General features: G+C 36.5%; 1 protein-coding gene and 1 long non-coding RNA gene across 3 annotated transcripts; one reads left to right on the forward strand and one right to left on the reverse strand.

Moving 5' to 3' along the window:
* Positions 1 to 1,060: 1,060 nt before the first annotated feature.
* LOC129770142 (uncharacterized) lies at positions 1,061 to 7,545 on the forward strand. Of its 2 annotated transcripts, XR_008742040.1 has the most exons (5): positions 1,061 to 1,764; positions 1,818 to 1,892; positions 2,004 to 2,138; positions 3,912 to 4,102; positions 4,335 to 7,545. It is a non-coding gene; the product is annotated as an uncharacterized LOC129770142 (long non-coding RNA). The 2 variants fall into 2 exon arrangements; XR_008742039.1 differs by having other exon boundaries at positions 1,818 to 2,138.
* Positions 7,546 to 7,595: 50 nt separating this feature from the next.
* LOC129770141 (uncharacterized) lies at positions 7,596 to 14,580 on the reverse strand. The gene is made up of 2 exons (XM_055772791.1): positions 14,195 to 14,580; positions 7,596 to 9,293 (listed from the first exon to the last, which is right to left on the reverse strand). The coding sequence occupies exons 1-2, from the start codon at positions 14,206 to 14,208 to the stop codon at positions 7,790 to 7,792; spliced, it is 1,518 nt and encodes a 505-aa protein (XP_055628766.1). The 5' UTR covers positions 14,209 to 14,580; the 3' UTR covers positions 7,596 to 7,789.
* Between the last annotated feature and the right edge of the window lie 752 nt (positions 14,581 to 15,332).

Below are 15,332 nucleotides of genomic sequence, written 5' to 3' on the forward strand. Positions count from 1 at the left end.
CGAAGAATAGACCGTCGCGAAGAAGGACAGTTCATCGACTAAAGATCGAATCATATTTGAAGGCTCACTGAAGATTGCTCATGACGAATTGCTCACCATTGTTCTGCGTTTCCGACACATCTCAATTGTGCTTATGGGTAATATTAGGAAAATATCCCGCTTTGTTTTGTTTAGCCCCGACGATCACCTGCCCCAAAGAAAATTCTGGAAATACAGAAGCACGCACGATTTTATCTCGTCCTTACAAATTATGCACAAAGTACTACTAGATGAAGACATGCACTGTGCCAAAGCCATCCTCCTGTGCTTAGGTTGGGGTGATGAAATCACTCCAAATCTTCATCGTAAGTGGAAACCATTTTGCCAAAAACCCACATCTCTTCCAAAATTATGGAATAATCAAAATACTTTCATCTCGTATTACCGTAACACATTAAAAAAATCATATGAAGCATGCATTTATATAAGTTTGGAAGGTGATAATAGCAACGTCAAAGTATCCAAGTCGGAGATAGCCCCGTTGGAGTCAATCAGCTTTCCAAGATTCGAGCTGAGTGCCACTCTCGTAGCATCTCTTGACCCCAAGAAAGTATGGCCAATTCAAAATCTCCCTCGCTCCGAGTTCCCAACGGAAGAACTCGAACAACGTCAAGTACTCATTCATCAAGCTTCTCTCTCCCACAAGCTGTTCCTGCAATCCTCGTCATATCAAATGATGCTGAATATAGTGGATTTTGTAATCCGCTTCATCTGTAATATACGCTCGAAATATGACCGGATCCATGTCCGAGTGCTTCTCGTCCAAAACACGAACGCAACTCAATTATATCTGATGAAAGTAGTGCAACCAGAGGCATTCCACGACGAGCTGAAGGATGTACGCAAAAAACTGCTAATCCAACAACATTCGGCACAAACTTGTCATCGCTGGCTTCCGCGCATTGTTTAAATTGTTCATTGTACTGCACCAATTGAAGCTGATCCAAGGTGGTAATGTCACCACCGGTACCCAAATCAGACCTCTATCGGCTGAACTTTTATTGGCGATTTCAAGCCCACAGCCATCAATGTTGTCACCGGTCAAAATCGAAGTACCCGAAATAGTTCCAGATGCAAAATACGATCAACAGAAATACTGCAACAACATCTTCAGAGACGTGGCGGTTCCACAATCTTTAGGAGGTATACTGAAGCCATCAATATTGAAGGTACCCTTACGCAAAGAAGAAGAATTATTAATTATAACATAGATTTAAGTTGTTATTGAAAATTGTATTTTCAAGGTGGCCGGTTAATGTTAGATCTGAAATGGAATATTGTAGAAATCTAGCCATCTAGTAATCTTGCGATTTGTGCACCCTAGCAACCCAATGTTTTTCGCTCCTATAGCAACGTTTTTTCACCAAGTTTGTTGCTTTGTATCGAACCTTCAAGAATGGAAGACGTATTAAAGGGACTGAAGTTTTGTTAAAAACTCCGTGAGTTTTTTTATGAATACCCGAAATAGTTCAACGAATCGTTCGTTGTTCAACGCTACTGCTGTAATAGAGGTGTTCCCCGAGTGTCCCCCGAGTGTCCCCCGAGTGTCCCCCGAGTGTTCCCCGAGTGTTCCCCGTCGAAACCATCTGCGGTCCATCTAGCGATCGAGATTGGAGTCCCCCATTTGCACGAAGAAATCCCAGTGATTAACCAGTTGTAGAAATCCCGCCCCATTAGTGTTCAACCCCATCATTCACAATTAATGAAAAATTGCATTCTCTGCAGGTAAGGAAAAATCTTGAACGAAAATTGTCTCTGATAAATATTTTCTGTTCTAGATAAGATTGTTTTGCTGAAATGCAAGGAGATTTATTGAAAAATAGTTAAGTTAGGGTCAGGACTATGTCTTCTAAGTATTTAAACAACATCGAATAAAAATTTTCATTCTATTTTTAACAACTTACATTTGCTTTCGGGTCTGCTTATGACGAAATATGGGTTACTGTTCGATATTGTTACGACAGACATGGTTCATGGCCGTGTGGTGATCTAAAACTTGTATAGCCTTGCATGGCGGATGGAAAATATACACTGCATTTCCTTATAAATTTCATCAACGACAAGACCGCAAGCCTTGGTGGATGTCCAATATATCAACGGTGAAATACTGTTTTTTATAAAAATTAACAACGCGTATGTATGTGTATGTATGTGTATGTATGTATGTGTAGATCGTTGAAACATTTAAACACCTTACAGCACATAAGTTATTAAGTGGTCCGAAAAATAATTTTTTTCCACTTTTTCCCAAAAATGACAAATGAAAATTAATAACTTTTGAATCACTGAATCGATTTAGATGATCGACATATAAAATTGACCTAGCCTTTTATTAAAAAATATTTAACTTGCGAAAAAAATAATTATATTTTAGTAATTATTGATTGTAGTCGTTTTTTATTTTTTTATGACTTTCGACTAGAGGGCGCTATATTTTTTTATATTTTTTCTTGAAAGCTGAGGATTTTTTTACACAACATATCTCGATATCAGGGTTGCTATTTTTTCGTTTTTTAGATATGATTTAAAAAAAATCATTTTTCCCCATTTGTCCAAAAATAACTTTCTGCAAAAAATCATAACATTTGAACTACTGAACCGATTTAGATGATCGATATATTAAATTGAAGCCAATAAGAAAAATTCACACGGGAAGATTGGATTCTAGTAGCATAGGTCTAGTTTAGTCACATATGAATATTGATCGAAGACTTAAAACATGTTAAATTTACAAAATTCTAACTTAAAAACGATAATTATAGCATCTCTGATGTCGAGATATGTTAGGTAAATAATCCTCAGCTTTCCATAAAAAATAAAAAAAAATATAGTGCTCCTATCTTTAACCGAGAAAACTATGAAAAACTAACTAAATCAATAATTACAAAAACAAAATTCAATTTCTTCGCAAAAGTAATATTTTTTCAAAGAAAAATAACTCGTAAGCTTCAATTTGATATGTCGATGATATGATTCGGTCCAATAGTTTGAAAGTTATGACTTTTTGTAGTGGGATAAATTGTTTTTCGAACCATCGATTAGTTTTGAAAAATCATATTTCAAAAACGAAAAAATAGCATCTCTGATATCAAGATATTTTATGTAAAAAATTCTCAGCTTTCAATCCATATTAAAAATAGGATCCATATTATATGCAAGTTAAATATTTCTCAATTAAAGCTCATTGGCTTAAATTTGATATGTCGATCATCTAAATCGGTTGAGTGGTTCGAAAGTTATAAATTTTTGAAAAAAGTCATTTGGAAAAAAGTGGAAAAAAATGATTTTTGGGATCACCCTAAAATGGAAATGGGCACCCTAATGACAAATTAAAAAAATACGAGTTTAATGTTTTGCGGATGAAGAACAAAATTACCACTTTTGACGACGATCTGAGAACCACTATAAGTATTAATGAATATGTGAAAATTAACGTTAAAAGACATTTCTATAGATCTGCACACTTTTACAGACTTTTCCACATTTTTAACAGACATTCACATGTTTTTACAGACTTTTTTTTTAAATCATCTGGCATCTCTTCCTTCACTTTTTATCGAATATTTCCAAATCGCAGGAGTAAACATTTACGTGACTCTGACTTTGTTTGTTTTTATTACGTTCGGAAAAACGTTATGACAAAGAGAGGGGACATTAAAAATGCGTTGCTCAGTGAAAGGCTGAGATGCTCTTTCAGAGATGCAATGGTTAATTAAACAATTGACGGAAAAATGTAGTTCGTTCATTTTATAATTTTACTTATTTTTGCCCTTGACAACAATACCTCTTTTATAGTGTTGATTATCATAAGAAAAATAACACTCCTGATCGTTGGATCTCTTTTGACATTTCAATTGGATCTTTTTTGACAGCCGTTTTGATTCAGTCCGCACTACCTAGGTTTGAACGACTCGTTGAACCAATGAAAGCGAATGTAAACATTGTTCGAGGTATTTGTGGAGGCAGTTCAAATAGAATCTCGGTTAAGGAAAGGTGGAAGGAATTCATTGAGGAGCTTAATGCACTGAGACCACCAATGTGTCTTGGTTCAGAATGGCAGAAAGTAAGTGTTTCTTCTACGATCCATATAACTTCATAAGTAAATTTTATCATATTCTTTGAATAAATATCAACCGAATTTCCTACCTAAAAATTGCTTATTCCTGCTAGCGTACATTAGTACGTGTTACTTTTGTCAGAAATTTTCTTTTTTATTGCTATACTATACCGAACTTTCTATACCATATGCCAAAGTTGAAATGTCTTGCAAAACAATAATGTTTTTTAAATTACAGATTTGGATTCACATGAGGTGAAAGGTAAAGAAAACACTAGCACACAACAAGCGAGAATTCAGGTCCACAGGGTATGGCCCAATACAATAAAGCTATTGACGCCGCTACAACAAGAAATCGACGCTAAAAGAGAATCACATGCAAAAAAAATATTTTATCAAGAAAAGTGGGATTCATGCGTGACTCCTTACGGAATTCTATAGATTTTAGTTGTGTAAATACATGAAAAATTTCATTTTCTAATAATTATATTTTTTGTAAAGCAAATTGTTCCATGATGTCGTTTTTATTACTTATCCATGAATGCATTACGCCTATTAAGCTCCATTCGTTGAAGGAATACCAGTTTTCTCCAAAACATAACCATTTTAACACTTTTGGAAATATAGATATTTATAATGTTCATAACAGATGTCTCAGAAAAAGATTTGGCATCCTTTCTATAGTGCTTTGTGAAACATTTCAAACTCGTTTCTAAATATTTCAGCACGGCCACTGACATTCGAGCAGAGTAACGAATCGAGCTGTTTTCCTCGATTTCTATAATTCCAGATTTTACTCGGTGTGATAGTGATAGTGACTGTATCGAATCCTCGATTCGATTTCTATAATAGGGCCCATAGAAATCGAGGAATACAGCTCGATTCATTACTGTTGCTCGAATGTCAGGGGTGGCGTTGAAATATTTTGAAACGGGTTTGAAATGTTTCACAAAGCAATATAGAAAGGATGCCAAATCTTTTTTTGAGACATCTGCTATTAAAATTATAAATATCTATATTTCCAGAAGTGTTAATATGGTTATGTTTTGGAGAAAACTGATATTCCCTTTTCGAATGAAGTTTATTAGGCGTATGGCATGCTTTGTTTCATGTGCAATAAAAACATATCCCATATAGCCCTCGAAGCGCTGGCGGCCGACCAAATGTAATAAAAACAACAGTCACGTATGAATTTAATTTTTTTAGCAAATTTTTTGACGTAGGATTACGTCTTTCGGGAACATATTGGGGTACAAATTGAAAATCGAAAATCGAGCACATCGTGAAAATTGTCCAATTTCAAACACTTATTGCTCAGTCATTTCTCGATGGATTGATGAAATTTTTGCGTCAATCGATTTCGGCACTCCATAACAATTTTTTATATTGAAGAAAATAATATATGTCATGAAAATAACTATCAAACAATTGAAGAATCCCAACCCGTATCCTAACGGAAATACCCACTTCTGATTGGTCGAAATTAACGACACATGCGGCGGTTCCCTAGCAGAGACATCAAAACCAAGCTGCCTGGGAGAAATCGGCATTGCAAATACATGAAAGTAGGGGGAACTTTTGTTCCTACCGAGATGTGTTCCCTAACAGAGACAAACCAAACCATCAAAACCAAGGTGCTCAGGGCAAATCGTCATTGCAAATATATGCAAGTCGTGGGCATTTTTATATTGCAAGTAAGGTGAGTGATACGATTAATTCTAGCAAATAAAATTTAAATTTGAAACTTTAATGTTGGTTGCTCCGAGAAATTTCATATCAGTGAACAAACAATACCCAACAACCTAACAAAACGGTCCTTTTCAGGGCCACCAAATCATTATCAAAGAGTTTAACGATGTAATTCTTTAAACATATCCAAAATCAACAGATAGCCTAACGGAATCCTACGTCAACTATGCGGTTTCGTCTCGGACACAACCTTCCTGTGACTTTTTTTTGTATATAATCTTCTTATTCATTCTAGCATGAAATAACGAGTGGTTAGAGCTTAGGACTAGCATGTGTGAACAAGGTTCAATCAGATTTCCATTCACTGCTCTATGATATATTACGTCAATTTGCGTAGTAAAATTGTTTGGAAAATTGGTGATAGAGTATTTGAAGTACAAACGACATTCCGTATTTCGTAGGTTCAGAGTTAAGAAAATCTGTTTTATTTGAAAAAACCGTGACAATCAATTTCTAATATATATTCAATATTACATTAGTTTAATATATATTGACATCTAGCTAATTGGCTATTGTAATGCGACACGAATAATTGGACATTTTTGCCTCTAATTGGACATCTTCGTAAGCATCGAATTCTGGACCCTAATTACGGCCCCAGAATGAGGGTCGACACTGTTTCACTGTCATTGCGAATGTCCAATTACAGGTCACAATCTCCTCTAATGCAACACTGAGTGGTGCCTCGGTATGTCTAATATGGGTAACTTACTGTTTGTATCATAGATAAACACATACTTTCTGCTATTCTGAGCCAAGATGCATGGGTTTTCCCAGTGCATTAAGCTTCTCACTGAATTCCTCCAACTTTTCCTTGACCGGGATTCTATTTGAAAGTCTCGAGCAATGTTTACGAGCCGTTCAAACTGGTAGTGATTTGTTTTTTTGCCTTCTGTCCACTCATTTCCAATCAATGAAATATGCGCTGGATGTAAATCCGGCATTGTAAATTTTAACATGATGGATATAAATGATTCAGTATTAAACACTTACCTTGTGTAGACTGTTCTGGCAGCACCGGGAAACAAATACTGATCAAAACAAACGAATGAATCAAAACATAGGGCCCTATTATAGAAATCGAATCGAGGATTCGATACAATCACTATCACTATCACACCGAGTAAAATCTGGAATTATAAAAATCGAGGAAAACAGCTTGATTCGTTACTCTGCTCGAATGTCAGTGGCGTTGCAGAAATATTTTGAAACGAGTTTGAAATGTTTCATAAAGCATATAGAAAGGATGCCAAATCTGTTTTTGAGACATCTGCTATGAAAATTATAAATATCTATATTTCCAAAAGTGTATAGAAGAATATGGTTTGTTTTGGAGAAAACTGATATTCCCTCAACGAATAAAGCTCAATAGGCGTAATGCATGCATGGGTGTGTAATAAAAACGACATCATGGAACAATTTGCTTTACAAAAAATATAATTATTAGAAAATGAATATTTTCATGTATTTTCACAACTGCAATCTATGGAATTCCGTAAGGAGTCACCAGTCTTCAGAATGCAAGATTTTTGTACCCAGTTGAGCTCCCACTCCTTGTGCACACATGCGCTCTGGCGAATGAGCACGTTCCGAAACACAGATGAAATGTTTGGTTGTCAGCGCCGTTCTTACGCAGAGATTTGCGCTGAGTTTTACGCTGAAATTTGCGCCGTATTGCTATACTGCGCGAGTTAAATATTTTCTAGGGTTTTCTTTTTAAAAATAAAAGTTCGACTGCACTTGTCGGTGATGAAGTTAAGACTATTTTATTTCATCTCTCCAGGCTATATGTAAACTAACTGATGACAGTCCCGCGGTGGTTGTCCACTCAGCAGAAATGATGTTTGTTTATCTGCGGCGGCTCATATCGCTTCTCATGCGATACGCGATTATGCTGACGATGGGCTGGTTGTGTCTAGGGTTCAATCGTTAACTTCTCCCCCTTTAAGTGTGAGGTTCCATACGAAGAATTTCACTTAATGGTAATATTTGGAATCTCTTTGCTTCATCTGGGGCCTGCTTTTGGTGATTCATCTGGATTTTGACTTCTGATCTTCTATGGTGGGAAATGAACAAAAAGAAAATAATGCTTATGACAATGGGAGTAAATGATAGTCCTCCAAAAATTGTCCAATGTGGCCATTGCATACTAGTGGCGTTTAAACGGATTTCTTCCATCTCTTTTCTTGTCTCTAGGTGCAGATTATGCAAATGATGTAAGCTCAGATTAACAACAATACGTTGTTTTTCTATAGGTATGCCATACATCGGCAAATGAATAGGTTCTCCAGTTATGTTCCGGTTATAGTTTGAAAACGTTTGGTTGTTAACTGTTACCTCACAGTTGTTGAATGAAATCAGGTAAGTACCCGACAGGTTCCTCTCGGATAAGCCACAGTTGGTGTGCAGGGTGAAATTGTCTAACACATTCGTGATGAGATGTTGGCTGTCAATTGAAATGATTTCTTCCGCTGGGTTGGCTAGATAATCGCATTTTGCTGGTTTTCCGTTAAGCAGGTATGGTACGCATACTGTTGAGTCAGGTGTAATGTCTTTGGCATCGAAAATTCTTGGCTGCAGGCTGCTCACAATATAGTACTGGTCTTCATGATTAAGATAATTATGGTTGGAGATGTGGATTTGTTGACGATTGAACCATGTTGGTAGAATGAAGATTTTTCTGAAGATTCTCGGGTCTAGCTTTGGTAGTTTGAGTAAAAGTGCTATTTCATGTTCGTTGGTTACAATAGATGTAGTGACATAAGTTAATGCTTCAGCGGTGTTCCAAACAGTTACATTTTCTTTACATAGATCTTCAATAATTAACTCTATTTCATTCTGGCTCAGTACTTGTTCATTAAGCATCCCTACTTTTGCTAGCGTTATTGTTTGTATAATTTGATTTAATTTGTCATTCAGGAATTTTAAGTTCAAGAGTATGTTTACAGAATACAATTCAGATGACTCAAGATTAAGCAGTTGAATAGATTCTTTTGTTTTAAACACGGCTTCTTTCATTTGTAGTGAAATTTCTCTGTTGATTCTAACCTGCTCATTGTTATTGTTGATAAGGCCGTTGATAGAACTATTGATAATCTTGAGATCGTTAGCATCGGGGCTTCCTGCTAGGTATTTCCATGCTGTTCCTAATTGATTCCATCGTTTTCTTCTCTTTATTGGCAAAAGATTTTTTATGTTTGTATCTAACTCATTGAATTTATCTAGTATAAGATTAGTAAACTGATTTGCTTCTATTTCATTGAATTTCGACTTTAGATCTTTTACGTGAACTTTGAACGGCTCTAATTTAAAATGATGGATGTAGTAATGATAGTTGATTTGTATTCGGCCGTATCCTTTGTCGTATATGAAAAGAGGTAGGTTGTCTGCCTTATGTACCGAAATCGTTTGTGGCATGACAGGTCCAGAGATTTGCGTCAGTAACAGTCTTTAAAGAAATTAATTGTGTCGAATCTTTAAGTCATTTTTATGCACACGTCTGTTATCTGAAGTAGTTATTGTACTATTATGGACATTTTTGATTTTAATTTTTTTGTAGCGGGGTACAGCTTTTACTCGTCGTCGTGTCTTTTCAAAAGCTTCTTTATTTGGGTCTATAGTCCGTAGAGTCAGTTTTTTATTGTGGTGTTTTAAGTCCTGGTCTTGTTTTTCCTGTAGCTTTTTATGAACTGCTTCAATACTATTTGAGCTTTGGGAACTTGGGATAATTACTTCATAAGGAGTATATTTTGTGCAGGAATGAACAGTGAAGTTGTATTTTATTACTGACATCTCAACAAGTGTTTCTGGTTTCTTATTTGGATTTTCAGCTTTAGTAATCCGAAAAATTTCCTGTAAGGTGGAGTGAAATCTTTCAACCACTCCATTCATCTCGCTTCGACCTGTAGCTACTATATAAGGAGTAATTTTATTTTCGTTGAAGAAATTTACCAGGTCACCTGTAGTGAAGGATTTCTCGTTATCCATCACGACAATCTCCGGTAGTTTGTATTTAGTTAAAACTTCTTTTATAGCAGGTACAAGATCTATAGCTGCTCTTGATTGTACTAAACGGACTTGAGCAAATTTAGAAAATTTATCAACGTATGTAAGAAATATTAATTTCTCTAGAAACATGATGTCAATGTGGACAATTTGAAATGGTGCGTTAGGAATGGGTGTTTTTTGGAGAGGATAGTGAATAGGATTTCTATCGTACTTGTTTTCGTGACACAGTTGGCAGTTTTTCGTGAACTCACGAAGTTTGCTATTCAGCTGTGGGAAATAAAATTTCCTAAGGATTTGGGCTTTGTTTTCCTCTAAGCCACGATGTGCCCTATAGTGCTCTTTTTTGATGATTTCCCATTGATCGTGTTCCTCTGGTATGTCGATGAGCATTTTCTGAGTAAAACGGATTTTTAACATGTTTTGTCTAGCGAAATGTTTTTTATACACTTCTTGAATTTTACCCATGATACTTTCTGTAGTTGGGCAGTGCACCCGTGGCCGAGTGGTTAGTGTCTCACATTATCATGCCGGGTGTTCGGGTTCGATTCCCGTTCTGGCCGGGGGATTTTTCGTCAAAGAAATTTCCTTCGACTTGCACTGTGGTCATGCGTATTCAAGAGCTTGCCCCTCGGAATACATTCAAGGCGTGTTATTTGGCTTAAGAAATCTCGACCAAGTATTAATAAATGACGCTAGTTAATGCATACGTTGAGACGGCAAAAGTTCCACAAGGGAACGTTAACGCCATTCAAGAAGAAGAACTTTCTGTAGTTAATAATCCGTTTAGCTTAGATGCATCTACATGTTCTCTCAGTATCTGAAAAATAGAATTTTTGTTAATATCATTCAAATATATAGTGATTCTAATATAATTAGGAAAAGGGTTGGTAGTCTCTACTTTGTCAGGTCCCTTTTTTATTATTATCTGATGCCTGAATGCATTTAAAGGTGCTTCTGTGGATATAATGAACATGTCATCGCTGTCAATGGCTGAATGTTGGGTTGCTGTCATCGAACATGCGATGCGACTAAGGGCATCAGCAACAACATTTGATTTTCCTGTTTTATAGATAATTTCGTAGTGGTGTTCTTCGAGGTAGGCTTTCATATTTTTGAGTTTAGCGTTTGTATTTTTTGGCGATAAGGCAAATGTGAGTGGTTGGTGTTCTGTAAATATTTTGAATTTGGATCCATATAGATAGTTTCGAAACGTTTTTAGAGCCCAATATATTGCCAACATTTCTTTCTCGGGCACAGAATGCTTTTCTTCTGCTCTTGATAATGACCGTGATGCAAAATGAATTGGTCTGTCCTTTCCTATTTCACCTTGCGATAGCACAGCACCAATCGCGAAATCTGAAGCGTCCGTTGTCAGTATGTAGGGTTTTGTGTGATCTGGATATGCTAACACGTCTGTTGACGATAGTAACGATTTCATTTTTTCAAAGCAATTTATTTCGGTTTCGTTGAGGTTAATTTTCTTAGATGAACTTATGTTCTTCTCCCCCCTAAGAAGGTTCGTGAGGGGTTTAGCAATTTTCGCGAAATCTTTCACGAATCTTCTATAATAACTCATCATTCCGAGGAAAGATCTCAATTCTTTTATTGTTTTTGGAGGTGGATATTTCTTAATTGCTACAATTTTTTGTGGATTCGGTTTTATTCCTTCAGATTCGATCACGTATCCTAAAAATTCAATTTCATGATGTAAAAATTCAGATTTGTCTAACTGAATCTTGAGATTCGCATCGTTCAATGCCTTGATTATGGTCTCCAGATTTTCTAAAGCTTCTTCAAATCTTTTGCCAAATACGATTACATCATCTATGTAAACGTAGCAAATTTTTCCAATATATTGACGGAGCACATCATCGATAGCTCGTTGAAAAATTGCCGGAGCGTTTTTCAAACCAAATAGCATTCTTGTAAATTCATATTTGCCATTGTTAATAGAAAACGCTGTTTTCTCAATGTCAGTTTCCTTCATTCTAATCTGATGGAAACCAGATGCCAAATCAAGAGTGGTGAAAAATTTTTGACCTTTCAATTGATCCAATACATAGTTAATTTCCGGCATAGGATATCGGTCTGAAATAGTTTTTTCATTGATTTTCCGATAATCAATGACCATGCGGGATTTTTTTTCTCCTGACGCATCTGTTTTTTTCGGGACAATCCAAACAGGTGACGTCCAGGCTGACCGAGAGGGTCGTATAATTCCATCATTCAAAAGTTTGTTAATTTGTTTGTTCACTTCGTCAACATAAGCTGCAGGGTAAGGATACACCTTCTGATGAACTGGAATATCATCAGTGGTATGGATACTACACTCTACAACTGTGCTACATGTTAACTTAGCATCAGGCTTATGAAAAGCTGAGTCGTGGTTTTGAAGTATATTCAATAATTTTTTGTTTTGATCGTCTGAAAGGTGATTTGTTCTAAATAAAGATGGATCTGAAACGTTTTTGCTTTCAATTTCATGATCGGAGCATTCTGATTCGATTAGGTCATTGTTAGTGGTGTCAGGTGTCGTCACAGTTAAGCTGTTCGAAGCTGTACGTTGAGGAATGTAGGACTGAAGGGGTATAGCCAGTTTCTGTTCGTCTAATTGTAGTGTCAAGTTTTTGTTCCTTAAATCAACAATTGCACCTAGTGCATTTAATATGTTGGTTCCGATGATATGGTTTCGAGTGTTTAAAACTATAAGCCAGTTTCGGACTAATAATATTAATATTAGCGCCTGTGTCAACTAAAAAGGGAAAATTTCCAATGGAGGTTTTGAGCATTATGTACGGTATACTTACCACTCGGGGGTCCATTCTAAAAAATTGGAAGATGCAATGGTTTCATTATTTTGTGGTGGACTGTTTCCGTCGTTTGGTCGGTCGTTAGTGTCAGGTCTATCTTGATTTTCTGTTTCTGGTTGTGTTTCGTAATTGTAGTAAGGGTCATAGTCAGTATCAAAGTTAGGTTGAGATTCAAAGTCGTAGTGATTGTAATAGTCATAGTCTTCTTCATAGGATTGATATGTATTCTCAAGTGGATATGCTTGCCGTTTTATATTCGGATGTTGTTGGGAAGGAGGGTGTGGGCGTTTTATGTTGGTTGGTGGTCGATTACCATAGTTCACATTTCGTGTTCGCAAACTCGGGTCGACATCCATCGGTTCCGGTGGAGGAAATGTTCTCTGCGGTGAATTAAATGGTCTAAAATTGTTTGGTCGTGATATATTCGGATTGAATGGATTTGGTCTGAATGGGAATGTATTTTGGAATCTTGGCGGAAGCGGAGGTGGAACTGGGCGGAAATTAGGATTTTGCATTCTAGGAATCATTTTTGGTGGTTCTTTGGGTTTGGGTATTAGCTGATTACCAAACTCATTCCTATACGGGGCACTTCGAAGATCCATATTATAGTAGTCCATGCAAAATTGGTAGGCCTGACCTAGAGATCCAGGATTAGTACTCTTCAAAAGTATGTTCAAAGGTTTTTCGAGTCCTCTGATAAAGGCATCAAGAGCTTTTTCGCGAAAATAGCTGATGTGTACAGCTGCATTAATTTTCAATTTATCATCTGTGTGTGTTTGGGCAATTACGTGTGATAAAATTTCGTTGACCCTGCTGTAATATGTACTGATACTTTCAGTCGCTAACTTTTTAATTGTTGTTAGCTCAAAGTCTAAAGTTTTGACGTCGCGCTTGTCTCTATAGTAGAGAACAAGTGTGTTTTTAATTAGCTCCCAATTGCTAGTAATGTTGTTTGAATTTAAAATATCCGCTGCTTCTCCACAGATTTTTCGACGTATAACTCTTTCAAGTATATTAATTTGGTCGGCTGTCGCATGTTTTTCACGATATGTCCGGAATATCGAGTCTACGTCAGCTATCCAGTCCACTAATTCAATCGGTTTTCCGCTAAACTGTTTTACGTCTCGCACAAAATCTGGGATTTTCCCAATCCCTACAAAATCTTCTGCCGTCATTGGCTGCGGATTTTCGTTGAGAGCCATGATATTTCTAAAATAAATACCAACTCGAGGCTTTTTTGAATAAATTGTGTAAGATTATTTATGAAATTTAATTTGAGGAAATTATGAAGAAATTATCTTCGAAATTATTTCTTGATCACAATTCAAACACTTTAAAATTATCAAATCATTCACTAAATTTAAATTGAGGATAAATAAAATACACTTTAAACACTTTAAAAACAATCAAATCTTTCACTGAATCATTTACAAAATAAATTTAAAAACACTATATTAGTTCTTTTTATTCGGTTATTTTCACGGTTATTTATTCACTGTTAACAATAAAAATAAAAATAAAAACGACTTACATAAATGCCAACATGTCGAAACAAGAGTTGGACTTTTTGTGTTGATTCCTCGCTAACCTCGCTTGGTGGGGGGAAAACCAGGCAGCTATGTCGGGGTAAATCCTTTTGCCGTCCTTGATGGGCTGCTACTCGGGGTCCTAATAGCGATTGAGTTTAACAAACTCGGTGTCCTGGTTCCGCTTCGGTTTCGTGATGAAGGCTCGTTGAACCTAATTGTTGAATTTGATTTCTTCACTTTTTTACGAATTCACAACACAAAACTTTATACTCTTCCCACACTGGCGAGGTCCCTATTCGGGCGCCAGTTAAATATTTTCTAGGGTTTTCTTTTTAAAAATAAAAGTTCGACTGCACTTGTCGGTGATGAAGTTAAGACTATTTTATTTCATCTCTCCAGGCTATATGTAAACTAACTGATGACAGTCCCGCGGTGGTTGTCCACTCAGCAGAAATGATGTTTGTTTATCTGCGGCAGCTCATATCGCTTCTCATGCGATACGCGATTATGCTGACGATGGGCTGGTTGTGTCTAGGGTTCAATCGTTAACTCGCGCTTGAATCTGGATTGCTCTCTCTGTTGAGATATTATTCTTCTCACAAGCGTATACGGTTCAAATGGGGGCACGCTGTTGTTTTTATGCTTTGCTTAGAACGAACGAAGACAAAGCGGGCGCTAGAATTTGATGTGTATATATATGTGTGTGTGTGTGTGTATAGAATTAGGCGCTCGATTTCTATAATAGTGCCCATTAAGTGAAGTGTAAGTGACGTGAAAGCGTTTGTGACAGTGATGTCAGTGATCAGGCCCTTTGTTGAGCTATTATATTCATGTTCGTTATGGTTGTCTACCAAAGATTATGAACTATGCGGAATTCTGAAAATTTATGTTTCAAAATGTCCACAATTTTGACAATTATCTCTGCTCTCTTGTCGTTAAAGTAGCTCATTATGGTGCAGCTTTCGATGAACCAACAGAAAATGGGCCTGATCACGAACATCACTGTCACATACGCTTTCACGTCACTTATACTTCACTTAATCTTTTTGTGTCTATCATCATTGTCACGGACAGTTTCGTGTAAAAATAAACGCCGTGAAGTGAAAGAGTTCATTCCCGTTTATAAGAGACAAGTCGGTT

The sequence above is a fragment of the Toxorhynchites rutilus genome, chromosome 2 (genome assembly GCF_029784135.1).
Source record: "Toxorhynchites rutilus septentrionalis strain SRP chromosome 2, ASM2978413v1, whole genome shotgun sequence".
In the NCBI taxonomy this organism is placed as follows: domain Eukaryota; kingdom Metazoa; phylum Arthropoda; class Insecta; order Diptera; family Culicidae; genus Toxorhynchites; species Toxorhynchites rutilus.